The sequence below is a fragment of the Pungitius pungitius genome, chromosome 3, assembly GCF_949316345.1.
Source record: "Pungitius pungitius chromosome 3, fPunPun2.1, whole genome shotgun sequence".
Classification (NCBI taxonomy): domain Eukaryota; kingdom Metazoa; phylum Chordata; class Actinopteri; order Perciformes; family Gasterosteidae; genus Pungitius; species Pungitius pungitius.
In genome coordinates, this window is record NC_084902.1 from 15,861,865 (window position 1) to 15,887,250 (window position 25,386).

Here is a 25,386-nt window from a genome sequence, read left to right on the forward strand (position 1 = left end):
TAAAAATATAACAAATGCTGCCTATTCTTCATTGTCTCGCTTTTTCACAAACAAGATGCAATGTTGGTCTTTGACCAAAAAGAAATGCTCATTTAAGCCCTCCTCCTTCAGCTCGACAACCAAATACTCGCTACAGCTTTTAAAACAGTGAATTTTTTAAATACCAAAGCAAAACACAATTCTCTCCCCTTGTGTGTCTCGACCAGCACCGAGAATGCAGAGAAGGAAAAGGAAGAGAAGGCCGTGCCTGAGGTAAAGGAAGTGGAGCCTGAGGTCGAAGAGGAAAAGTTGAAGATAAAGTCGAAGAAGGACAAGAAACCCACTCAGGAGGGCTTTGAGCTGTGGAATGAGCTTGAGATTCAGAGGATTAAATTCATGGTGAGGGCCTCTCTATTACAGTATAGTAATAAACATGCTGCAAATGGAGCCTGAGATGTTGATTTATTTCGATTAGGTTTATTGTTTGTCGCTGAGAATGCCGTTCCTTTGCTTTTTTCCCCAGAACTACCTCTCTCGCAACTTCTACAACTTCCGGTTCTTGGCCCTGTTTATCGCCTTCGCCCTTAACTTCATCCTCCTCTTCTACAAGGTCTGTGCACAACTGACTAATGTTTTTATTTTTTATTTTTACAACCACCTTTATGTATCTAAATACATATTTGCAATGTGTACTTCACCTTTTACAAGACTCCTTCTGTGTCTGATCCGTCCAGGTGTCTGAAAGTCCTCCGGGCCAGCAGGAACCGTTGGAGGGTTCGGGTTTGTTTGAGGCCTCTGGCATGTTCGAAGGCTCCGGTGCTGAGGAGGACGGGTCCGGATTCGAGGACGGAGGAGGAGAAGATGACGAGGAGGAAGGCCCCTTGTACTACTTCTTGGAAGAGAGCACAGGCTACATGGAGCCAGCGATGGCTTTCTTCGGCATCATCCACACTATCCTCTCTTTCCTCTGCATCATCGGCTACAACTGCCTCAAGGTGCGTTGTGTTCGTAGCACAAAAAAATGGCCCCATTGTGGATATCAAGATAACTTGTCTTCTTGTCCCTCTTTACCCTTCAGGTCCCGCTGGTTATCTTCAAGAGAGAGAAGGAGCTGGCCAGAAAGCTGGAGTTTGATGGTGTTTACGTCACTGAGCAGCCTGAGGACGACGACATCAAGGGCCAGTGGGACAGACTCGTGCTTAACACTCCGTAAGAGTTACATCATCACATTGCGGCTCAGACCCCGTCCCGGATTCACTCCGCCCCGAATCCAACCCCTGGCTCACAGACTTAAGATATTCAGAATAATGGAACTACGAAGCACCTGTTTGCTGAATCTAACTAACTACTGACTACTCATTTTCTGTCTCTTGACCTAGATCTTTCCCTAACAATTACTGGGACAAGTTTGTGAAAAGAAAGGTGAGTTTTTCCCTTACATCTTTAATTGAAAATATCCGAGATCTTTTGTTCCCGTGGTGAAAGGACATCGGTGTGTGTGATACCCAGGTGCTGGACAAATATGGCGACATCTACGGCAGAGAGAGGATTGCGGAGCTGCTCGGCATGGACTTGGCTTCTCTGGACGTCAGCGCCATGACTCATGAAAAGAAGCCTGAGCCAGACACCTCGATGTTTAGCTGGTACGTATCCTTCACATTCTGCATGAGCTGTTAAGAGCATGATATCGGAGGACAAACCTGTCCTTCTCTCCACAGGATGACCACCATTGACATCAAGTACCAGATCTGGAAGTTTGGTGTTATTTTCACCGACAATGTGAGTTAAGGAAGCAGCTCGTGGTTTGATTCAGACAATGACAACTCGTGTGTGACTGACATCTCCTCTCTCCTCTTAGACCTTCCTCTACCTGGTCTGGTACATGTTGACGTCCCTCCTCGGTCACTACAACAACTTCTTCTTTGCCGCTCATCTTCTGGACATCGCCATGGGTGTGAAAACCTTGCGCACCATTCTGTCCTCTGTTACTCACAACGGCAAACAGGTCTGCACACTTGCACCACAATGATGCATCATGGGGGCTTTCTGCACACGGGGCGCTAATGTCCCGCGCACCTGTGCCTCACAGCTGATGATGACGGTGGGCCTGCTGGCCGTGGTGGTGTACCTGTACACCGTAGTGGCCTTCAACTTCTTCCGCAAGTTCTACAACATGAGTGAGGACGAGGACGAACCGGACATGAAGTGTGACGACATGATGACCGTGAGTGGGCGGGCAGAAGAAGAGGGCCGTGGGGCCGTGGCATCGGGGGTCGGTTTTAGTCCTTGGTGTTAAACATCCTCTCCGTGGCTCTCTCCCGCAGTGTTACCTGTTCCACATGTACGTTGGCGTGCGCGCCGGTGGAGGCATCGGAGATGAAATTGAGGACCCGGCCGGCGACGAATACGAGCTCTACCGAGTTGTCTTTGACATTACCTTCTTCTTCTTCGTTATTGTCATCTTGCTGGCTATCATCCAGGGTGGGTATTTAAAACTGCTCATTTTCTCAATTCAATAATAACTACACACAACTTAAATACAAGCTCAAACTGAGAAAAATGACAATATATTTTCTGCAGGTTTTTGTTATTCTACTTCTGTCATTTAAAATGGCTATAACCACAGAGTGTCACACAATGCAGGTTTAAAGGAATGCTACACATAGCGCTGGGAAACCATTCATTCGCGTTTAATTGCATGATTTCCTGCAATTAATCCTGATTAATTAAGTGTTAAGTTTAATTAAATGTGGGCTGCAGTTATCAACATCAAAATAATCTCGAGAAATCCGTTTAGAAACCCAAACAATTTTTTGGTGACAAGTCAGAAGTGTAATTATCAAGGGTTAAGAGGACTAATAAGGAATGCTGTGTGTCTGTCAGGTCTGATCATCGATGCCTTTGGAGAGCTGAGGGACCAGCAGGAGCAGGTCAGAGAGGACATGGAGGTAAGAGGATGGGGATCAGGGGGATTTAAAACATCACTTTACTTCTCCTCCTCCAGTTACACAGTAAGAACGTGTTTCATTTCAACTTTCCCGTCTCCCTCCAGACAAAGTGCTTCATCTGTGGTATTGGAAGCGACTACTTTGACACGACGCCGCACGGCTTCGAGACGCACACCTTGGAAGAACATAACTTGGCCAACTACATGTGAGTGCAGATGTGATCTGTCTTTCAAATACAGGATGTTTGCCCTCTTTTACCTTCACTTTCCAAGTTCCAGGTGGCCTTGAAACCGTTGATGGTTTGATCATTTTAGAAAACGAGTATTCAAGAGCATTCAACGAGTGGATAATTGTTGCCATTAAACGATAGCATACCTTTACTTTTAAAAAAACTAAACCTTGTGGCTAATCTTGCTGGACATAATCCAGAGATTTGTTTTCTCTTTTTCAACTTCAGGTTCTTCCTGATGTATCTCATAAATAAAGATGAAACGGAACACACCGGACAGGTCAGGTGCAGAAATTCCATTTGTACACATTCCGACTTTGTAGAAATGTATCATAAATTTGTCCTTACTCGGTTTTTACATCTGTGTGTCTCAGGAGTCCTATGTGTGGAAGCTGTACCAGGAGCGATGCTGGGACTTCTTCCCTGCTGGAGACTGCTTCCGGAAGCAGTATGAGGATCAGCTTGGATAACATCCTGCAAAGCATTAACTTCTGGGGGAGGACGGGAGAGGAGAGGAGGGGAGGGAGGGAGGGAGGAAGGGAGGAAGAGAAAAAGGAAGACTCTGTACACATCTATTTTCTTAGTTTCTCCTATCTTGAAGCTATGCACATTTTGACTCTACTGCTGCACCACCTGCAGAACAATGTCATTGAGAGGGAATTGAAGAGAGGCATGAAAAGACAGGGGCCTTTTTATTGCGCTATGAAAACACTACATGGCCTTTCTGGTGTATAACATACATAGACTGCCTTGCGTAACAGTGCATTTAGACAAAACAGGCTATTTCAGTCGCTACTGCTGTAAACGTTATAGTGCCTATAGCAATGTCACTGCTTCTTAGCTTTAACAATTTTATTTGAGATTAGAGTGGATATGTTTTATTTATATTTTGTGTACGGTTGGTGAGTTTTTTGTACGTGGCTTTTTGGAGATCCAATGAGAGCGAGCGTTTTGAAACAGAACCAGAACCAGTCGTAGCGAATGTTGTAGGCCCCCCTCTCGCTTCCCCTTTCTTCTTTTCTCTCCCCCTCGAGTGAATGAAAACTCACAGAGACAATAAATCGTCCTGCGTGCGTGACCCGTTACCGCCATGAATCGGCTGTATAGACAAACCCAGCTTGCACTCTGAAGTCTTACAATGCGTCCCTGGACGTATGTGGTCCCCTATCTCCAGTGGTGTCCCTGTGCCATGAAAGGTAGTGATGATGTATACACACATGCAGTAAAGGAGGGTGCCAGGGGTATTTATTTCTTGTTTATATGCAGATCAGATCTTCTGAAGACGACCGTTTTAGCCCGTCTGTATTTCTGGCTGACAGTCTGTTTCATGACACTTTATGCACAGATAGGTTTTTGTCTGTGCATTGAAATAACACGTGAATGTATTTAATGTGTACACCTTGGCTACAGTGACATGTGTATAACAGAGTAACGTAGAGGCCTTTTGATTTTACCTAATTCACAGATACATATATTTATTTTTCCTTCCTGGAGGAACTTGAGCAATCGTTCTTCTCTGTCGGACTGGAACACGTTGCGTGTGTCCCCCCCCCCCAAGTGGTGGAGGCACTCATTATCACACTGAAGTTAATGCCCAGTTTGAAGTCGGAAGAGCACATTTTCTTTTTTTGGGGGGGGGCGAGGGATGCGTTGATCTCAGACAGTGCCGTCTCACTAGTCCTACGACGTATCACGTACAAACTCTCCATAGCGAATCCAAAATGTCTCGACTCCCGTTGTGCGAGGCCGAGGGGTGTCTTGTTTGCCAATGACTCTGAAGTTCTCGCGACGCTGTGGTCCCGCCGGAGGCAGCTGACTGGAGAGCTCTACTTTCCACCTGATGTGTCCTCCGACTGAACCCTGTGTTGCAATACAGAATAAACAGATTATTTTAAGGACAACTGAGACATGTGTCCTCATTTACATGTAAAGTCACTGTGCATGCGCATTTGTTCTGGCTTTTGTCTGGGCGGTTTAAAACTTTGCATACACAATTTCTGTAAATTGGGCCATTGCATTTGATTCTCATTAGACAGAAATGTGTGTGTGTTTGCAGGTGCGTTCCTATGGGGTATTGTAAATGTTGTGGCAGAGACATTAACATACATTTTCATATTACATTGAGCAAATGTAAATCAGTCAGTGTAAGTCATCTTTCTGGCCTGTGAACACCTGACAATGTTCATGTTATCTTCATTCATGATTTCATTGTCTTGTTTTTGTCACTTTTAACACCATTAATGACAACTTTCAAAGGATTTATATTAAGAAGTCATATTTAGTAGTTGAGGTAAATTGCATTATGATTGAACCTTGAACAACAATATCCTATATAAATTAAAAGATGTCTATGTGCATGTTAGGAAAAATATTTAAACATGTATTAAAAACTACTTGCAAGCAGGACACATTGATGCACCTACAAAGTCATGGCTACTCAAAGGTTTTTTTCTTTGCAGGGGGAACATATAGTTGAGGATAAGCATAGATGAACATTGACGCACAAACATCTTGATTATCAGATGACCCAGAACACAATGTGCCTTTATGTGTGAGAGAGCGCAGACTTTCTGTCGTCGACCTAATAATGACTGAGGTGAGACATTGTTTGACTATTCCCAGCAATTCATTATGAAGCTTTTTATAACCATCAATCATGCACTATTAAACAAACCCATCATAAAGCATTTCATTGCCAAGTCAAGTTTCAAGACACTTTTGTTCACTTACTGACAATTTATGTGAATATATTGTTATAGTTACAATAGTTTAAATACATTATAATGTATCATAAAAAAGATTAGGAAAACACATAAATCATTTCCATTTCTAACCCTAACTGTGACACTCCTCTTGAAATGGCATGGTGAAGACGCCTGCTCTTACACTCTATGGTGAATTGAGAGAATCAAATGTTCAGGCCTCGGCGTTAAAGTGTCACAGGGGCTTTGTCAACATATTTTATCTTGATCAAATATCCTAAATGGATTGTTCTTTGCTGTAAGCTTTTCAGGAAACACCCACGTATCACTAAAACAGCCTTTGTTCACTCACAGATTGTGTGTGCGTGTGTGTATATAAGCCTTTATGTTTAACCTGTAGCATTTGTTGGCGTAACCTCTTGCCTCCATGTAGTATGTATATAAGGTGAGTTTATGCTGGCAGATAAGATTGTTGTGTTTTAGTACGGCATACACAGACAGGCGGGCTGGGTCACATATTTTATGAATCATAGATCGACCCTCCTACAATTCTTTGAAACTCGGGAGTGAAATATATATGTAGTCCCATTGTGCGGCCGAAATATCAGGTAAAACTAAAACTCAAAGCATCTGAGTACTTCCTCGCTGCGCCACTCCTCTGTTGCGCTGTGCCCCTCTGCTGGGTCAACAGGTCAATGTCCAATGCAAACACGGTGATGCAGGCCTGGGTTGGGTCCGCTGCTCTGCCCCTCCCTGCCTTCACTGGTATAAAACCGGGCATCCAGCAGGGATCGCTTCCAAAACACCAAACACTCCCGATTCTGTCCGTCCGTCCGTCCGTCTCGCACCGCTGCCGCCATGTTTGTCGCTCCTCCGGGCTACCAGCCTGTCTACGGTCCTGTGAGTACCTGCACTGACTTCTGCTGGCTAATGCATTGCAGTAGAGCACAGAGTTTACGTTTTGGTACAGCCTTATAATGAATTTTACCAGGAATATTTTTTGTTCATAAACCACAGATGAAAATAACTAAGTAACTAACTAACTTGTGGTGTTCGTCCACATAAATCAAAGTGTAATGTTTTAGAAATCAACTCACTCAGTTTTTATCTTAATGACTTCCTCCAGGTCCTAAGTTTGTGACTCTCTGATTTGATGTTTAATCATGTGTGAGCTTTTTGGCGGAGTGTTGGATGGATGAATGTTTGTTGTGCTCTGTACAGAGAGTCCCCTATTTGGGGCCCATTCATGGAGGCCTGAGGGAAGGCGTGTCCATCTACATCCAGGGGTCCATTCCTGAGAACATTACCAGGTGAGTAAGTGTCCAGAGTGTTCGGTGTGCAAGAGGCTGACCCTTCACTATTGTGTTGCTCCAGCAACACACCTCTTAATATTGAATATTTATGCACATGTTTTGATGCTAAGCTTCTGGTTTCTTTCACCAATGGCTGTGGATTTCCTGTGTTCTTATTCAACTGTTTCTGCCCAGCCAGCTGCCAATCCGCCTTTTGCTCATGTACAAACAAAAAGATCACTTGCATTACAGACCACGAAGACATCAGACTGACAAAAAGTAATGGTGATTCAAAGCCTCTGAACAGCCGCGTGTATTTGTCTTGGAGCTACGTGCAACGGGACTTTTACTCAATCAGACTGAGATTGTGTACACTCAAAGACAGAATCTTTCTTTGGGTGTACACCTTTCGTTATCTCAAATCTGGGTGGAGCCGGTTTCTTTTGCATTGTTGGATATCAGAAGATGTGTGAAACACACAGCTCCATTTTTTTATCACCAAACCCAACCCTTTGCAAAATATTGAGGGACTCACACGCCATCAAGAAGCAAAGTAAACACTGCACATACCTTGGATTGTCAGCTCTCTTTTTTCCAACTTCTTCAGATTCTGTCCACAATCAGCCCCACCTTGACTGTTTGCGTTTCACCTCATTTCTAACTAATGAGTCCACTCAGGGCTCGGTGACACATTGGCTGAGGTTCACCCGCAGTTACTTGTGGCAGGTTCTTCGTCAACCTGCTCTGTGGAGAGTCCGAGTCCAGTGACATCGCCCTTCACTTCAACCCTCGTTTCGACGGCTGGGACAAGGTGGTGTTCAACTCCTGTCAGGATGGATCCTGGGGGTCTGAGGACAAGATCCGCAGCATGCCCTTCTGCAAGGGCCAGGCCTTTGAGATGGTCATCATTGTCACTTCACAGGGCTACCAGGTCAGACCGACCAAAGGTCCATACATACTGCAAACAATTTGCTCTCAACTTATAAACAATAATTGACATGATCCCTTTGCAGATCAAAGTCAATGGGAATGACTTCCACACTTTCCAACACCGCCTCCCTGTGGAGAGAATCCGTGCAATGCAGATTAATGGAGACGTTTGCCTGCAGACGATTAACATCATAGGGGTGAGACTCCCGGTCCCCAGAGCTGTCACAGCAACGCTTTGAGCTTTCATTCAGCGTTATCATAAGTCAACAAGACATGCTTCTGCTTGCTTTGTTTTTCTGGGTCAAGATGTTTTACCTCCCCTCAATGGGCTCCTACTGGTTGCTAGGGTGTTGTTAATGGCTGCAACGGTGTTGTTTCACTCGTACAAATGAAGAGAGCACACAAAAGTCAGAATCTCGACTTGACCTATTATAGATAGAGATGCTACTATATTTGTTAAAATGTTTGTAAAAGCTGGAATGTGACTTGTTACCAAAACTCATATTAGTGTCAGTAGAGGAAAAAGTTGTGTTAATTTTGTTATCAGCAATAGTGTGTCTGATTGGTAAACAACATCATCTGCTGTGATAAAAACTACTGTATGCCACACTATAGAGTGATTTAAGTTAAGAAACTAAGTGGTTCGGTCTTACATTTCTCTTGGTGTTTTTTAGGGAGGAGGAATGGGAGGAGGAATGGGAGTAAGTATGCGTATTTACAAATGCGATAATACAATTCAACAAAGTGTTTTACAGGATTAAAAATGGTTACTACTTTTCAACAGGGAGGATATCCAGGCGGTGGCATGGGGGTATGTTGTTTTAGTTTTGAATGAAGTTCCCCTTAAATCTTACATAAATATAGTGAAATACAGTGAGCATATTTAATGTAACCCATCTCCTTCTAACTGATACCCAGGGAGGATACCCAGGAGGCATGGGAGGAGGAATGGGAGGAGGCATGGGAGTAAGTAAACCCTTTATATCAAATTAAATTAAATACATCATCAAACAGTATTTATATTTCCCCCTCTTTTTAACAGGGAGGTTATCCAGGAGGCGGTATGGGGGTGAACAAAGTTTTCTATTTATTCATTATTCATCAATTTGTGCAGTGTCTATTCCATGCACGTCAAAAATACTTTAAAAAGTTGAGCTACTTCAGAAGTAAAAGAAAATCAAAGCGAGTATATTTGTGCTTCTTTACAGGGAGGCGTGGGAGGTGGTATGGAGGTACGATCGTCCTTTTGTGTTATTCACACCTTTATGCGTAACTAAACCAAGCTACTTTGTCCTGTATCCAGTTGGCATGTTGACAAATGTAAGTGTTCAGTGTTTGTACAAATTAAAACTTATTTTTTCTCCTCTCAGGGAGGATTCCCGGGATCAGGCCTGCCGGTGAGAACACTGCATTATTAAGCCTTCATCACGCTCATAAAGCTTAAAGCCATTGTTTCCAATAATCCAATATGAATCTGTGGATGGGATTGCAGGGAATGGGCGGGCAGCCGGTCTACAACCCTGTGAGTAAAATGTTTTCCCGTTTTTTTGCCTTGTTTGACAGATTTCTACCTAAGCAGCAATGGGGATTCTAAATATACTTCCCTGTTGTCATGGTCTATTTATAGTTCAAAAGGGTTTTACCTTTAGAGTAAGTCTTCCCTTTGTATTGTTAATTTAGACGCGTGGTTCCCAAACTGCGGGTCGCAGTGGGCCGACAAGGGGGTTGCGGCTTCATCACCAATAGACTCGCAATATTACAAATGTAAAAAAAATATATATATCAAAATGACATGCGTTGTGTTTCAACCACGACCCCCGAGCGAGAGAGAGGAGAGATAGCAAGACGGCCAGCACCAGAAGAAAAGTGAAAAAGACACCACAGAAAAGGGTTTAAAATGTGTAAAAAGTGTTAATTGGAAAAATAAAGTAATATGTGGACTTTGGCATCCTGTGGGGCTTATCTAGACAAAATTATGTTTTTTTTTAGTTTATATATTATATTGCAATTAATTTTAAAAAACGCCTACCATGTCCCTGAATACTCCGGGGAACCGCTGATTTAGACCATAAGGGTGACTCCTGAAAAAGAGAATGATGGAGGGAATCATTTTTTTGTTTAACCGCCGTAACTACAGCAGCAACGTTAACACTCAGCTCAATACAGAGCTTCACTTCAAATAAACGCTGAGTCTAACAATAATGAACTGAGCCTGACAGGATGATTCATTATGATTCGGATTCACAATGTTGCCTGTCCGATTGAAGATGGTGCCGTACTCCAATATGATCCCAGGAGGGATGTACCCTAAGAGGACCATTATCATCAGAGGCATGCTGCCCTACGGAGCAGACAGGTGTGTGTGTGTGTGTGGTTACGTGTGTGTGTGTTTGTTCGGGTATACGCCGCCTTCGCTGTAGTCTGACTCCGTGTGTGTTGCAGAATAAGCATCAACTTCGTGGTGAGCAGATCCCGGGACATCGCCTTCCACATGAACCCCCGGGTGAGGGAGGGGGTCGTGGTGAGGAACAGCTTCATCGGAGGCGATTGGGGCCAGGAGGACAGAGAGCTCAGCATGAACCCTTTCGCCGAGGGACAGTACTTCGACGTGAGTATCATCCGTCCCTTTTGGGCAATCCATATCCTTTCCACTCGGCCGTTTCCTCACCCCCCCTACCCAACCCCTCCCGTCCTTGTGCCTTAGATGTCCATCCGCTGCGGGAACCAGAGGTTCAAGGTGTTTGTGAACGGGCAGCACCTGTTTGACTTCTTCCACCGCCTGCAGTCCTTCAACGAGATCGACAGGCTGGAGATAGAAGGCGATCTGCAGATCTCCTACATCCACTTCTGAGACCACACGCTGCAGGACACGCACATTCTGTATATTCCACACATGATGACCGCCCAAAAGGATATGTCAGCGTGCTGTTTGATCATTGATGTTCACTATTTAGCTCGTCATCGGCTGTATTGAATCAATAAACATGAACGAACACCTGATGTGGATGAGATTAACACAGGCTACATGCAAACTCTCAGGGAGAGGGCTCTTTCATGTTGAACACATTTATTTCTTATATAAAATACTGGTGTACTGTATAAAACTTTTACAAATCAGCGGCAGTATGAAGGCAGTTATAGCACAATCTTCTCCCGATACAATATACCGGGAGAATACACACATGCATGTCTACTGGAATGCAAAATACTGGCTTTCTGAAAGGCACTGAAGGCAATGTTGTGACATTCTGAGATTTGACTAAAGGAGTTACCTTTGTCACCCTTTAGTTTTTCTATTCGTCCAAATCACTCTGGTTGATTCGACACAGTAACTGCATTTAAAATTGGTGAAAGATTTATGCTGCACAAAAATTGATGCATCATTCTATGATAACACAGTACCAAATGTATGTGATCTTAAAGAGGTAATGCTGAAATATCACTCCATACTGGTTCATATATACAAGTACCTTTTGATGTACATTTGAGAAAACATTCCTAACAAATTATAGGAATACATTCCATTCCATGACAAAAGAATGCACTAAAGCAAAGATATAGAGATACACGTGTATATCTATTTATCTATATATTTACAAAATAAGTGCCTGCATGATGCAAAGATGCAGCTGGCGAACCTCAAAGCAGATCACGCTCGCTGCTGCTTTCCTACCCCTCCTCCAATGTGCTGGTGCTAATCTTCTATTTACAGTGTTGAACCTGGAGAGAGCAGGATGACATCAGGGGTCGAGGCTCATCACGTCCCCCGGATCCCGCCCTGCCATTCTTTATTCTCCGCCTTAGTGAATTTGCAACTGATTTCATGAGAGGTGTCTGCAGGCCGACTCAAAGATATTTATAACATGAAATTGAGAGGAAAAGCATACAAAAGATATACAAATTATGAACAAACATTGAATAATCTATATAAAAAAGACATTAGTGCAAAGTTGTTGAAATACAAAAATCAGCATTGAAAAAAATAATTACAAAAGTGTATAATAACACTGTGCTTGAGCCAAAGACAAAGGCGAAGGAGCTCATCCTGCTGCGTGCCTCGAGTTACTCCGTCATGCACCGTCCATTAGTCCATCCAACCACCTCCAATTGTTTGACCAGTACCTCTGTCCTCTTTGTTTGACCATCACCTCTGTCCCCCTTTGTTTGACCATCACCTCTGTCCCCCTTTGTTTGACCAGTACCTCTGTCCTCTTTGTTTGACCATCACCTCTGTCCCCCTTTGTTTGATCATCACCTCTGTCCCCCTTTGTTTGACCAGTACCTCTGTCCTCTTTGTTTGACCATCACCTCTGTCCTCTTTGTTTGACCATCACCTCTGTCCCTCTTTGTTTGACCAGTACCTCTGTCCTCTTTGTTTGATCATCACCTCTGTCCCTCTTTGTTTGACCAGTACCTCTGTCCTCTTTGTTTGACCATCACCTCTGTCCCTCTTTGTTTGACCATCACCTCTGTCCTCTTTGTTTGACCATCACCTCTGTCCTCTTTGTTTGACCATCACCTCTGTCCTCTTTGTTTGACCATCACCTCTGTCAGTAAAGGTTCCTGAGTTATGAAAGATGTGAAGATGTTGAATCGAGCCTTTTATTGCATCTCTCCTGCTTGTGACGTGTAAACGGCGTGTTGGGTTTAAAGGGCTACTTGAAGTCCCACCTGGAGCACTACATTAGGCCACCAAACAAACTGCTGGGGATGGAGGACTCCTCATTCGAAACAGTTTCAAACTAAAAGGTATTTGGTCTCTTAATTCTCATACTTCTTTAAATATTTCATATTGTGTTGCTGCTATAGGGGAGAAAAAAGTCTTTTAAATTCAGGTTTAGAGAACTTTAGTTGAGGGATTCTCTGCGTTAGCGTTCAGGCCTGAGTGTGTTTGGTTGTGGATTCATCCTGGCAGTGTGTGAGCTGGTTTCACAGAGACTTGTGTTAGCTTAATCACATGGAAGAGATCCATCTGCTGTATACAGGTAGTTTCGCAGATCCGGTCTTTTATTGCTGGGATGCATATCTCTGATTGTGCTGCAGTGTTCGTGGGAATCAGTCACCCACTGTGACATACTTTTACACCCACTTAAAATATGTGCTCGTTTTAGAAGAGAGGGAACGCGAACCTGATCCTCCACTTCCTCTGAATGCCGTCGGTTGTGTGTTCATTTGTGTTCAGAAATCTCACACAAGGGTTTGTTAAAGTCAGCATCAAGAGGCAGGATCTCGGTTCATGGACTGGGATTTAAAGGAAAAGGCAGTGATGAGACGTGCTTTAAAAGTGGAGCCATCACTGCCAGGGCATTCTCCTGGACATGTCCCTGTCCTCCAGCAGCTCCACAGTCGGGGTGGGGGCGGGCGTGGGATTGGGAGTGGAGTGGCACGACGGCTGTAGAGGCAGCGTGGCCGTGGAGGACGACACCCGCATGTCCAGGCTCTCCAGGGAGTCCGAGAGGGCTCGGTTGGTCTCGTATTGGGGGCAGAGGACGTAGCGGTTGGGGTGGTGGACCTCCACGGTAGTCACGGAATCCAGACCCTTCAGGCAGAGAGGGGTCGGCCCGCGGACCGGGTCGCGGCCGCCGACGGCTCCGAGCTCCATGGAGGACTCGTCCATGTTGACGTACAGGATCTCGTCGGGGTCCTGGGTGTCCGGCAGATCCTTCAGGGTCTTTTCCAGCTCACAGCGCAGGTTCTCAAAGGAGGGGCGGTCCTTAGGACTCAGCAGCCAGCAGGAGAACATCAGGGCGTAGCTGAAGAGGATGAGGAAATGTTATCTTCGTATTTGTTTGGACAAGACACAACACAAGACACAAATGTATCTTCTATACAATGCATTTCAAAATGTAGTTTAACAAAATCATTAAAATACTAGTCTCCGGCTTATTAAGAGGTATGGGCGGGAAAATACAGTATATCTGAACAAAAAGTGTTCATCTGAGAATGTTTACAAAACATAGTCAAAGCATTATCAGAGCTCTATGAAATGCAGATAGTCTTTATCCTCCAGCCTTGACTGACTTGGTTTAAAATGGTATTTGTAATCAGGAGATTTACGGGGCACTTCCTTATCAGCTGCCAGCTATCAGAGTGCGTCTCGTGAGGAATGTGAAAGTGAAGGCGCTGACACTCACATGCTGTCCAGGCAGTCTGGAGGCTGTTTGAGACGGTTTCCTTGTCTCAAGTAGTCATAAATCTCACTGTTCTCAACGCCGGGGTACGGAGTCTGGCCGCGCGTGGCAATCTCCCACATGGTGACTCCAAACGACCACTGAGAGAGACGGAGAGAGTGAAGAGAGAGGGGGAAGTGTTAGAGAGGTTTGAACCACCTTTGGCTTTTACATACCTTATTACACACCTGGAGCAAAGAATACTCAAAGTCTACTGGTCTTGTGCCTCGCGGGGACATGGCAGCGAGGTGACATGACATGAAGGTGTTAAAACATTTTCACAGTACTGTCTTCTGGCTGAGATCCGTTCCGATTGTTAGTTTGAGTGGAAAAAAAACATGTACAAAAAATCTAAAACACTTGTAGTTAGAATATGAAGACAATGCTAGTCCTGTCCCTCTCCTCAAAACTCCAGACGTTGAAGCCTTGAAGTAATGTCTTATCGGCGAGATAATGATTGACAGCGGCTCACCGCTTTTTTTTTTTTTGCTTTGCTCTCGCTGTGTTTTGTTTCTTGTTTTTACTGTAAAATGAAGCACCAGCAACAGACCACTTTTTGGACTAATCTTGGATCTTTTTTAATCTCAAAAGATATTTTATGTTTATGTCAATTCATCTTAATCCGAACCACAGACCTGAAGCCAAAGAAATTGGAAGCCGCAATGTTGAACAGAAAACACACACACACACACACACGTGTGCGAGCGCGCGCGGACACGCAGCAGGTGAACTCACCCCGTCGCTCTTGGTGGTGTAGACACGGTCGGCCAAGCTTTCGATAGCGATCCATTTGACGGGCATCTTTGAGATCCGGCCCTGCCTGTAGTAGTCTCCGTTGTAGATCTTCTTGGAGAGGCCAAAGTCGGCCACACAGACGTTCATGTTCTCGTTCAGCCTGAGGCAGAGAAAGTGTTGTTGTTGGGGAGTCACAGTGGAACATTTTTTAAGCACAATCTCTTTTTTTAAGTGTACTTTTGGTTCTGTTTTTTTCAGCTCTAAAAGAGAAAGAGCCAGTGATAGGACACGCAGGAACCGACAGAGAAGTGGAAGCCGGGGGCAGGTTGTGCTTACATGCAGTTGCGAGCAGCGAGGTCTCTGTGGATGAAGTTCTTGCTGCTGAGGTATTCCATCCCTCGGGCAATGTCGGTCATGAACTTTATCAGCATTTGAGACGGGAGGTACTGCAGGGCGAGATGGAGACAACATGGTTTTAGTGACACACGGACACACCCACACACACACAGCTGACATGTTACTTTGCTGTTCAGTAGAGGGAGACAGAGTCCAGCTGGTTTAAGACCTGCGATCGGCATGAACCGAATGCTCCCTGCTCCTGTTCCTAAAAGCCTCCTCCTTCCTCCTGTGGGAGGAACGAGGCTCCGCACCGCTGTGCTTTTCCACAATTGCAGGATCTCATGGAAGTTTCAACATTCTTGTTTTGATTAGGCTTATGTTTCTCATCTCATCTCATGTAATAGGTCTTGAACCCAAAAAACCATCTCATCCATTAATAAGTGAAGCTGCAGGGAAAAGCGACAGATGAATATCTTGTGTTTTGATGATCTCACTGCGTACACCCTGCCAAGAAAAGGGGTGGGCACTGTAACAAATACTTGACGTCTTTGTTGAACTTTAGATTCCTTTTTGCTGACGGACGTTCACGTGAACTTATAAACCCCAAACCTATCAAGCTATAAATGTGTGTGTTTTGCTGACCCGGTTCTTTTAATTGTGTGGGATTGGACGTACCACAGGACAGTCTCCCAGCCTTGAGTAGAGTAGATAGCTGTGCAGGTCTCCGTGCTTCATGTAAGGCAGGATGACCACGGGGGAGGGGTAACCTTCACTCTCCACAGTTTGCAGACACACACCTGCAAAAACACAGCGGCTTAGTGTGGTGCACGTTGACTCTGTTCATCTTCTGTGCTTATGGAAGTTAACACTGTATCAAAACAGCTTTCTTAATGAAAGAAGCAGTTTCATCGGTTCACAAACTCAACCAAAACAAATATGTTCTCACTTTGTTTTAGTTGTATTATCCGCTCAGGTTTTTAGATAAGTCAGACTCACCCAGAAGCCTCATGACATTGGGATGGTCAAACTCTTTCATGCAGGCCGCCTCGCGGAGGAAATCTTCCATCTCTGAGCGGGTGCAAATGGCAACTGGGGAGGAGATGATATACGTGGTGAGGCGACGTGGTGTACGACCTTATGGACGTGCTGCAAGGTTGTGAAGTTGCCTGGGTCATATGCTTTTATTTCCGCAGGTGTTATGGCAGCTAAATATATTTGACTCGATTTAAGTTCTGTTTTACCACCAGGTAGGCAGAAATCTGCTTGCCTGTTCATCTTTGGAGTTCTTCCACAATTCTCTTTACTTTGCCACTGCGACACACGTCAATGTGAGGTGAACTTGTTCTTCACAAGCTGCATCGTGGTCGGCTTTCCAATCAAAAAATCTTTTCCCCCCCCAACACTTGTTAAACTCTGACACGAGGGGATGTCCGTGAATTGGCCTGTGTTCTCAAGATGAGGAGATTCTTTGTGCTGAGTACTTCCACTGTCTACTCACTCTTCATAGTCTTCACAGCAACTTTGAGAACAGCTTCCTCCTGAGTCAGCATCCCCTCCATCACGGAGCCAAACTCCCCTGAAGAAGGAGAGGAGGACACACAAACAATCAAACGCCCAGTTCAACGACAAAGACGGAAATGACTTGATATGAGTGGAAAGACGGCATTACTGCTAATACGTTGCAAAATACCAACCCAAACACACTACCCCACATGACATACTAACCCCGCTCTGTTCTTGTGATAAGTCAAATAAAGCAGTACCTTCTCCCAGCGTCTTTCCCAGGGTGAGTTTATGTCTGTCCACCATCACGTCTTGGAGCTTCTGCTTCAGTTCGTCGCTGATTCCCAGGCTGTTCACTGAGCACAGGAAAGAAAGAGGAATTCGGATGGTGTGTGAGGCCCAGAGTAATATAATGAACTGCATGAGAAAAACAGCCTGATTTTAAAACCACAATGCAACTCAAAGCCAAAAACACAGTGTTGATAAACACTGCCAGCTTGAATAACAATGGAAATAGGACTATAACTAAATTCAAACCACCCTGTCTACTCATACGTACCTTCTCTATATATATACATATATATATACAGAATTAAAAGTTTAAAGTGGACTAACGTTACATTATTTTGCTTTGTATCATTGCAATACATGATTCAGTGTTTAAATGAACATACTAAAAAATACTATGAAGGCCAAAAAGTCTTACAGTTCAAGGTGAACAAACTCAACTTTAAAAACTTTTAAAAGGCAACAGTGCAGAGAATCTGTGTCTGTCCCAATAATCAGTTTTTAGGGCTTTGACACGTGACTACGTGATCCTGCTGGGGCTCCGGTTTGGGAGCGGAGGTCAGAGGATTTGAGCCGCTTTTAAATCGTCGCTGGCTCTCTACAACCAGCTGGCTGTCATTGAGCTCCAGATATTAGCTGTGTTTCCACATCTGGGCCGAGTGTATGACAAGGCAACGACATGCTCCATAGATCCCTCGTCCAGCTGCTGCTACACTATCAATCTGCCCTGCGTCCAACAACAATGTGCTCAGTCCACAGGCATGTTCCAACACATGCGACCAGATATCAGTCGATGCAAGCCATAAACCGGAGGGAGAGAACTGGCCTCGAATCAGTGGTCAACAGCGAAAATCCCACGCAAATCCTTCCAAAATGACCTCTTCCTTTATTCCCAGCAAAGCTCACCCTCATCTCCATTCACTGCGATTACCCATTATCACAACATCTCTTCATATTTGGGTTTTTCTTTCAGAGCCTGGTCTGATTTTACGCCGTGAATATCTTTCTTGCCTTTCCCCTGGCCTCTCTGTGGCAGGCAGAGACAGGTTTGACACAAGTATCGCCCATACACCTGGGACGATGTCACAGCCTCCAACGTGAACCAGCTGTGTGAAATGTGAGTCTGTGTTCACACTTACGTATCTCTATTTGTAATCAGCTACTTGCTGGGGAAGGGACACAAACCAGTCAAACCAGATGCTTTGTCCTCCACTGGTATGAGGTCGTATCTCCACCTGGACCAGACCTTTAAACCCTGCCCAAAGATGACGTGACCTCCAGATACAGCAGGTCCAGTCGCACCTCCTGAGTTGCTGTTTTAAATCTGAAATGTCTCTAACAGGAGGAGTAATCGATGCTACCTTTATTTCATCTTCCCTGCCTCCGACATTGAAAGACTCTAAAATGTAGCCATTTTTGGATCCTCCTTTCACGCCTGGTCACACAGGGCACAGCTCCACCGATGGATTTATTGCACATCTAATTGACGTGATTAAAAATAACAAAAACATTGCTTTAACAGATCATAAGGGGTGTGTCGGATGACTTCAACACTCGAGGCCTGCTTTCGCAGCTGCGCGGAAGGATTTAACCCTTATTTGTTATCGTTCCGGCCTTTGATGCCCAAAAAGAAACGCGCTTCCTGTTTCGAAACACGGGGAACAGAACGGCCATTGTGTGCCAAGGGAGGTCCTTCCATTGGACGGTCAGATCCAAGCCCAGAGCGTGAGAGACGATGCCGTTTTGCTGCCTTTGTCTGTCACCATGCATCCCAGGGACGGAGGCGGGTTAGGGCACGCTGGGAGACTTGTCTCCTGCTGCTTCAGGGATCATACTTAAGGCGCTCTGACATGCAGGGGCAGGGAAGGGGGAACTCACGTGTTGCTTCTGTGGTCCTCCGGCTGTAGGTGCGGCGAGCGCGGTACCTGACCACCAGCTCTCCGCTGTCCATCATGGGTTCAAAAGCCTCCCTGCGAACGCAAACAAGCACCGTTAGGATCAGGGTCAAAGCCAGATGAGAGGCCTCTTCCTGGCACATGGCGCAAACACAGCTGTTTCCTCCTCGAAGCAACTGGGTCCGGGAGATTTTGGGGTTTGGCACCGCTATGGCTGTCCCTCCCTTCCACCCAGGACAAGCGCCAGCAGAAGTTTATATACGCACCCAAACCGCGTCTCCTTGCGCCGCAGCTTGGCCACGTAAACAGCCATGAGCACAGCTATGGACACGGCGCCGGCGACAGCCATCACCACATACCACCAGTGCCAGGAAAAGGCCGGGGTCGAGGATGGACCTGGGGGGGGGAAGGGAGCGTGGACAGAGACGGAGGAGGGTTAATTCATGCGGGTCCATTTATTTGATTGACTGAACTGCTTCGCTGCCACCGGAAACAGCTCCGTTGTTATTCCACGTTTGCGATACTGAAGAAGACAATGTCTACCGTTTGCACGTGACCTTACTCCTGCCTCCGTATTTGCTGAGCTATTTACTAAAAGTGTTGTTCTTTCTTTTTTGTTCCCTATCCTCCAAGCCGCTGCTGATCCTTCACAACCGCCACCCACAGCTTTTAAATTCTGAATCCCCCCCCCGACCCGCCAGTCCTCCGCCATTAATGCCTCTTTTTTTATCTGCCATTCTTGTTGTTTGAATTGTCTGTCTGGCTCTATTAGACTAAGCAAACAGAGATGCTGCAATGTTCCTGTCTGTTATAAATATTTATGATGCGTCTCCCCATTGACCCACCTCCCCCTCCCCGCTCTCTCTTTGAGATCCTCATTTCTCTTTTCTTCTCTTTCTTCCCCTTTTCTTTTCCTGAGACACACAGGAAGGAACTCTCAGGCTCTCGGAGGAACCCAGCGACAGAGAATGAGAAAAGAGAAGTAATCTGGCCGAAGAAAACCACGGCGTGAGCTCAATATCACTGTGTCATTATGTGTCACTCTGAGAGGTCACAGCAGAGCGTGTTTGAATGTTTGTAAATGTGAAGCCAGTCATTACTCACCTCGAAATTCCTCCATCTCTGTGAGAATAAGAATAAAACAGAGACGATGTCAATCTTTTGACACTGGTTTGGACGATGCCGAAAATATATGAAGCAACATCTCAGATATTGTAGTAAAAAGTGATTACGGTCCATTTAAAGTTCAAGTCGGACTCACCGGGAGCAATAAGAGTCAGGGTCTGTGTGGGGCTCCAGGGTCCTTGCCCCGCCCCTGTATAAGCGCACACTCGAAAGGACACATTGGAGAGGGGGACGGACAGGTTGATTGACAGCTCGGTGTCCAGTCCGGTGTCTGCGATTAACTGTCAGCAAAAAAAAAAGATGAAGAAAAAGATGAAGATTCAAAAGGAAGCCGATTAAACCTTCACGCCATGCGTTTAGTTGCGAGCGTCCCGGACTGACCTGATGCGTGACAGGGGTGCTGTACTCCACCAGGTAGCCCTGCAGCTCTCCGTTCAGCTTCCCCGCAGGCTGCTCCCAAGTCACCAGCACATCCGTCCCGTTCAGCGCCACGCTCACGTTGACCGGAGGGTTTTCTGGCACTTTAACACAGAGCGGCACAAACACAGCCTCATGTCATTCACTTGTTGTCACCCAGTTCCTTGGATTTTTTTACTCAAAAAAACAGCGAGGGTTCGAGGGCACCGGGGGTTTTGACAGCCTGTAGTCTCAAGGGTGTGGACAACTACAGCAGCTGGAGGGAGAAGATGTCCGAGAATGTGGGGGAATTCAGAAGTGAGGCTTAAAGCCAAGGGGCGACTTGCCGGGTTCAGAGGCCGTGGTTTGAAGGCCTCTGGTGTTCTAACGCTGTGTCTCCCCCCTTCGTGCTTGTCCCCCCACTTCTGTCCATCGACTAGTTCTGCTTGGCTCTCTTTGGCCATGGCTTTGTTTGTTTTCTGGCACTCTCCGGATCAGAGAGTTAAAAAAAAGGCTCTTGGCAGCGGAGAGAAAACCTAGCAGGAAGAAATGCTAGAAGTAGTAAGATGAATGCGTGTGTGTGTGTGTGTGTGTTATTGACAGTCTGAATGAAACAGCAATCCAACAGCCTTTGCACAATGAGGCAACAGCGCGTATTTCCTTTGTTGCCGTCTAAGTCGAGACTCTTTCGTTTTTGTCTTCGGGATTACAAAGTCACACGACTATCTGGACGCACGCACGCACGCACGCACACACACACACACACACACACACACACACACACACACACACACACACACACTTACTCAAAGCCAGTGTGAGTTTGGGAGACATGGGCAGGCCTATACGGATGATGTTATCAGGAAGCATTTGGCAGATGATTGTTTCCACATGCGGCGCCTTCTCTGGCTGCCAGCGGCAACAAAAACAACCTCCGAGCGGAGCGCGTCGCCTCCACCTACCATCCGTCATCTCCCGCTCCCTCCTTCTCCCTTTTCTCCTTGCCTCTTCGTCTCTTTCTTTCCCTCCCTCCCTTGCTCACTGTTTCCCATCCAACAGGATTCCCTCTCCTGCTTTCCATGTCCTTTCTTTTACCGTCGACGTAAAACCTTTTTGTGTCCGTAAGGGGGGAACAAATGTGAAAAAAGACTTGGCTAGTTTCAAAAGGAACAAAACCAAAACAAAATGTTGTACCTTGTGTCTTCCACATGAAAGCATGAAATTGGTTCGGGGCTTAAACAAGAGGCAGAGAAACAAACACCTTTGAGCCACGATTAGTTCACAGCAGCCTGCACTACGGAGCGTGTGTGTAGGATAACTGTTGGAACGTTGCCTCTCTTTCTGTGCGCCCCCCCCCCACCCCCCCCCCCCCCCCGTCCTCCTCGTGAGTCAACACGTAGACGGAAAAGGGTCACCCCTCAGCCAAAAGCATTGACTCATAACCCTGGGATCTGGAGTCTGTTCTCCATAAATCAAAACAAACTCCCGCGGAATTCAGGAAAAACATGTTTTGCAGATCAGCCAATACGCGAATGTCACTGTCATCAAAAAAAAGTTACCGTGGTAACTGCTTAAGCTGGCAGTCAAATGAAACGAGATTAAATGAGACAAATGTGTTTTGTCCCCCCCGTTGCCGTGACTCATTTCCATGAGGGCGGTGAGTTTGGTCGTCCCGTACCTCTGGCGTCACTTACAGCGTACGGCCACAAGTGTAGAGGGAATATAACAAATGACACAACGACTGGAGTCAAGTGTTGCCAAAAACGGCCTTTGTCCAGCCAATGGGTTTTTGTTTCTGGGAAAGATGAATTTCTTGTGTTAGGAAACTGCATTAATGGAATAAACATGTTAAACCTAATCCCGTCGCATTTTAGTATTTAGGAGGTGACGTGGGTCGTCTCACTTCCTCTCCCACCAACCAGCGCCCCACCGCCCAATAGCTCTTGAAGTTCTCTCATCCTCCGGGGAGAAAATAGTGCGCTTTGGGAAAAAAGCTGAATGAGTGTTTTCTCAAAGCGCCCTCGTTCCCTCGTTCCCTCGCTCTCCCATCTATTCCCTGCCTTCTCCCACCACCAGCCCACTTTCTCTTTTTTCCCACAGTGCCGATAGAACGGGAAAATCAAAGGTCATCTGAGGTCAAAAAGAAGAAGATGAAACTTCTGATTTGCTCGCCTGTCTGAGACAGGAAAATAAATCCTGCAGAGTTGTTTGTAGGATTTGAGGTTGGAAAAGACTGCTGCAACCAAATGAGAGCACCGTCTCACATGGAAATTTCCATTTTTTTTTGGGAATTAAAAAAAAGAGTTGGCAGCACAAGAGTCTGTAATGAAGTGAAAAACTTGAGAATTGAAGGAGGGGAGAAGCAATTCCCTTCCAGAATGAGAAATGAAAAGATATGGTAAAACATGTGTTTGCGGAATTCCTTCATGAGAAGCTAATGGCGTTGAGCAGTAGAGCCTAATGGAAGTTTAAATATGGGAGTTTGCAGCCTTGATACCAAAGAGAGACGCATAAATGAGTCTGAACTGTGAGCAGTCTACTTCTCCCCTTCATTCTATCACTCCCTCTGACCTTCAGCACCTCCTGAACCGTCTTTGACCACCAGCTGAATCCTATCTTCTGCTTTTTTTTTTTTCCTCCTCTGACTCATAAGGACAAGGGCGGAGAGAGGTGCCGAAGATAAAACATTGTGGCTGAACGGGGTGTCGAATAAATTGGCGAAAACAGCGGATTTGTGTCTGTGAAGCAAAACTTTTAATTTATTTGAATAGAGAACTGAAAATTGGAAATCCCGACTGCAGCTAATCGTGTGTCCAAACAACTTTGTGTCCTTCTCCTTTCCAGTAGGAGTTGCTACTTCTCCATTTTACTATTCATGTGAAACGCTTTGTGCTCAGTGATTTTGGGTTGTGGGCGGCTTCCAAGATGGAAAGCCCCCATCATCTCTCCTGCGGCACATCTCTCCTCTTAGCTTGTTTCCATTCCTATTCATCCAGGGATAGAGACAGCATGAGCTGGCATGGAAAATCCCACCTCAGTTTAAACTCCAGCACAGGGCAGCCTGGCGTTACCGTTTGGACGGAGCGCGGCGATCTTAACTGAGGCCATTCAGGATTATTTTAGCTTCCACGCTCTCCCTCTTCCCGCCTCCGCCTACTCTGTCCGCGCAGTCCCAGTCAGCCTCCCACCTCGAGAGTTTGCATTTGAAAGCTCGTAGAAGTACGGTGACTGGTGTCTGGCATTCTTCATATACAGAGAGTTAAGTTGGAGGGGCACAGAAAGGAGCATAATGACTACCAGTGCACTGTAACTTGACTCTATGACTCCTTGCTATCCTGCTGAAAGAAGCTGAAAAGAGGCTGGCTGCATTAACGCGGCAGTGAATTTGATTCACCACAAAACAAGCATAGAAAAGAAATGGCTCCAGGCAAAAACAAAACAAAAACAAGGCGGCGGAAGAAACGATGACTGCATCCCACAGTAGGTGGATCTTTGGAACCATCGACTTGAATAAGGGCATTGGGGATAACTTTTTAAAACTGGTGCAGTATTGAATGCTGTAGTCAACAGTTCAAATGGATGCAGTTTAAGCACTTGGGGCAACTCCCCATCATGTGCATTCACTAAGGGGTGTTTATTTCCACTGATCAACTGAACCAATTAAAGAAACTATTATTTAAAATTGGGTTGAAGTTTAAAAATTGGGTCTTCATTAAAAAGCCATTACGTTGTAGCAAGTTTAATGAGGTGATTATGCAATACTGGAACAATTTAAAAAACTGTTGTTAGCCTTTAATTTACAATTTCACCATTTGACGTGGTGAAATTGGGAAGCAATAAGAAAGCAACTGGCAGATTTAAAATGTAATCATTAGGCCTGCACAGCTTTAGGTGTAAAATACACTAAAACAGCTTTAAAATGTTCATTGGCTGTATCAGTTACAATCTGACTATGAACTTTAGAGACTAAAACACACTCTATAAGGCCTGCCAATTTTTGCATTCTAATGTAATAAAATGATAAAAAGGATGCTTTGCACTGACCAAGACCATCCTCAAAATCAGCGTAGCATCTGTCTTTCATTGGATACAGTACACAGCAGAGGAGGAGATTTGGGCCCAATCAGTAGCCAGATAGCATGGCCTTGACCTGGGCTCACTTCAGAGGCACTGACCCGACACACACACACTTCCAGGGTGAAAACAAACATCTCCTCAGCCAGCCGGAGGCCTCACCTCCTTCTTTGGTGCGTAGCTCCACCCAGGGCGACCAATCAGATGGGCCCTGGCTGCTGTGACAGGCCACCCTGACAGCGTAGAGGCTGTGTGGCTCCAGCTCCCCGATGAAGTGCGCGGCTGGTGGGACGCTCACATTCTGGTTGTGGATCATCTTATCTGGGCCTGCTGAGGAGGACCCTCCTGAATGTTTGGCCTGGAACATTTAGAAAATAGACTTCAATGTGCTTCATGAATATTGTTTCATCATTTGGATTTACAATGTTCTGTGAGTTGGGAAACCTTAGTTATTATTTAATGAATTATTAATGAAACAATTGAATTGAAAAATAGTTACATTAATGCAGCATGCAAAAAAATTGAATAGTTTTTCTCAAAATAATATGTCACATATCATGGTAACTTCACGGTTCACTCTTGGGTTTTGAGTTTCTACTAATTTCTACGTGTTACGAAGCTTTAACGATCAGAAAACACAGATGACTTGTCTTATTTTACAGTTTGTTGGTTGGTACGCACTCCAGAAACCCAAATATATGTCCGTATAGGTTTTGAGTTGTTTTTGTAGTATAATGTCTGCGTTTACGCACACTAACTGGAGGTTTTGTGACAGAAATCT

The 25,386-nt window shown here is 45.3% G+C and overlaps 3 protein-coding genes across 12 annotated transcripts in view; 2 read left to right on the top strand and 1 right to left on the bottom strand.

The window, feature by feature from the left end:
* ryr1b (ryanodine receptor 1b (skeletal)) overlaps nt 1-5,057 on the top strand; it is a 60,897-nt gene extending 55,840 nt beyond the window's left edge. For all 4 annotated transcript variants that reach the window (XM_062561259.1, XM_062561260.1, XM_037469006.2 and 1 more), the window contains 14 exons: nt 207-378; nt 503-589; nt 714-974; nt 1,058-1,188; nt 1,359-1,401; nt 1,489-1,622; nt 1,698-1,758; nt 1,838-1,984; nt 2,069-2,203; nt 2,304-2,460; nt 2,863-2,927; nt 3,032-3,132; nt 3,385-3,436; nt 3,531-5,057. In XM_062561259.1, coding sequence (XP_062417243.1) covers nt 207-378; nt 503-589; nt 714-974; nt 1,058-1,188; nt 1,359-1,401; nt 1,489-1,622; nt 1,698-1,758; nt 1,838-1,984; nt 2,069-2,203; nt 2,304-2,460; nt 2,863-2,927; nt 3,032-3,132; nt 3,385-3,436; nt 3,531-3,626 — 1,642 coding nt within the window. In that variant the 3' untranslated portion in view covers nt 3,627-5,057. The remainder of the gene's footprint in view (nt 1-206; nt 379-502; nt 590-713; nt 975-1,057; nt 1,189-1,358; nt 1,402-1,488; nt 1,623-1,697; nt 1,759-1,837; nt 1,985-2,068; nt 2,204-2,303; nt 2,461-2,862; nt 2,928-3,031; nt 3,133-3,384; nt 3,437-3,530) is intronic.
* A 1,564-nt stretch (nt 5,058-6,621) lies between these two features.
* LOC119213210 (galectin-6-like) lies at nt 6,622-11,088 on the top strand. Of its 2 annotated transcripts, XM_062561263.1 has the most exons (14): nt 6,622-6,758; nt 7,080-7,168; nt 7,877-8,081; nt 8,164-8,277; nt 8,755-8,781; nt 8,865-8,891; nt 8,999-9,046; nt 9,123-9,149; nt 9,289-9,312; nt 9,451-9,477; nt 9,573-9,602; nt 10,348-10,436; nt 10,523-10,688; nt 10,785-11,088. In XM_062561263.1, exons 1-14 carry the CDS (start codon nt 6,717-6,719, stop codon nt 10,929-10,931), a joined length of 1,062 nt encoding a protein of 353 aa, XP_062417247.1. In that variant the 5' UTR covers nt 6,622-6,716; the 3' UTR covers nt 10,932-11,088. The 2 variants fall into 2 exon arrangements, with proteins under 2 accessions (XP_062417247.1, XP_062417248.1); XM_062561264.1 differs by lacking the exon at nt 8,755-8,781.
* Nucleotides 11,089-11,316: 228 nt separating this feature from the next.
* LOC119213202 (tyrosine-protein kinase receptor UFO) overlaps nt 11,317-25,386 on the bottom strand; it is a 31,411-nt gene continuing 17,341 nt past the window's right edge. The window contains exons 7-22 of one of the 6 annotated variants that reach the window (XR_009955925.1): nt 24,768-24,963; nt 20,517-20,656; nt 20,272-20,416; nt 20,115-20,132; nt 19,277-19,406; nt 18,994-19,085; nt 17,088-17,183; nt 16,823-16,900; nt 16,321-16,413; nt 16,000-16,121; nt 15,322-15,431; nt 14,986-15,145; nt 14,215-14,351; nt 12,363-13,833; nt 12,283-12,308; nt 11,317-12,228 (exon numbers count right to left, since the gene is read on the bottom strand). Coding sequence is in view for 1 of the 6 variants with exons in the window: in XM_037464341.2 (XP_037320238.2) it covers nt 13,374-13,833; nt 14,215-14,351; nt 14,986-15,145; nt 15,322-15,431; nt 16,000-16,121; nt 16,321-16,413; nt 16,823-16,900; nt 17,088-17,183; nt 18,994-19,085; nt 19,277-19,406; nt 20,115-20,132; nt 20,272-20,416; nt 20,517-20,656; nt 24,768-24,963 (1,977 nt within the window). In the remaining 5 variants the exon portion in view is untranslated. Of the gene's footprint in view, nt 13,834-14,214; nt 14,352-14,985; nt 15,146-15,321; nt 15,432-15,999; nt 16,122-16,320; nt 16,414-16,822; nt 16,901-17,087; nt 17,184-18,993; nt 19,086-19,276; nt 19,407-20,114; nt 20,133-20,271; nt 20,417-20,516; nt 20,657-24,767; nt 24,964-25,386 lie in introns of all 6 variants that reach the window. The other 5 variants (XR_009955922.1, XR_009955926.1, XR_009955923.1 and 2 more) reach the window with 5 other exon arrangements.

Bases quoted from the DNA above. Each gene is read 5' to 3' on its own strand.
- LOC119213210 (XM_062561263.1), top strand. From the start codon at position 6,717: ATGTTTGTCGCTCCTCCGGGCTACCAGCCTGTCTACGGTCCT. The intron at 8,782-8,864 runs GTAAGTATGCGT...ACTTTTCAACAG, and splicing joins GAATGGGAGGAGGAATGGGA to GGAGGATATCCAGGCGGTGG. The intron at 9,478-9,572 runs GTGAGAACACTG...ATGGGATTGCAG, and splicing joins TCCCGGGATCAGGCCTGCCG to GGAATGGGCGGGCAGCCGGT.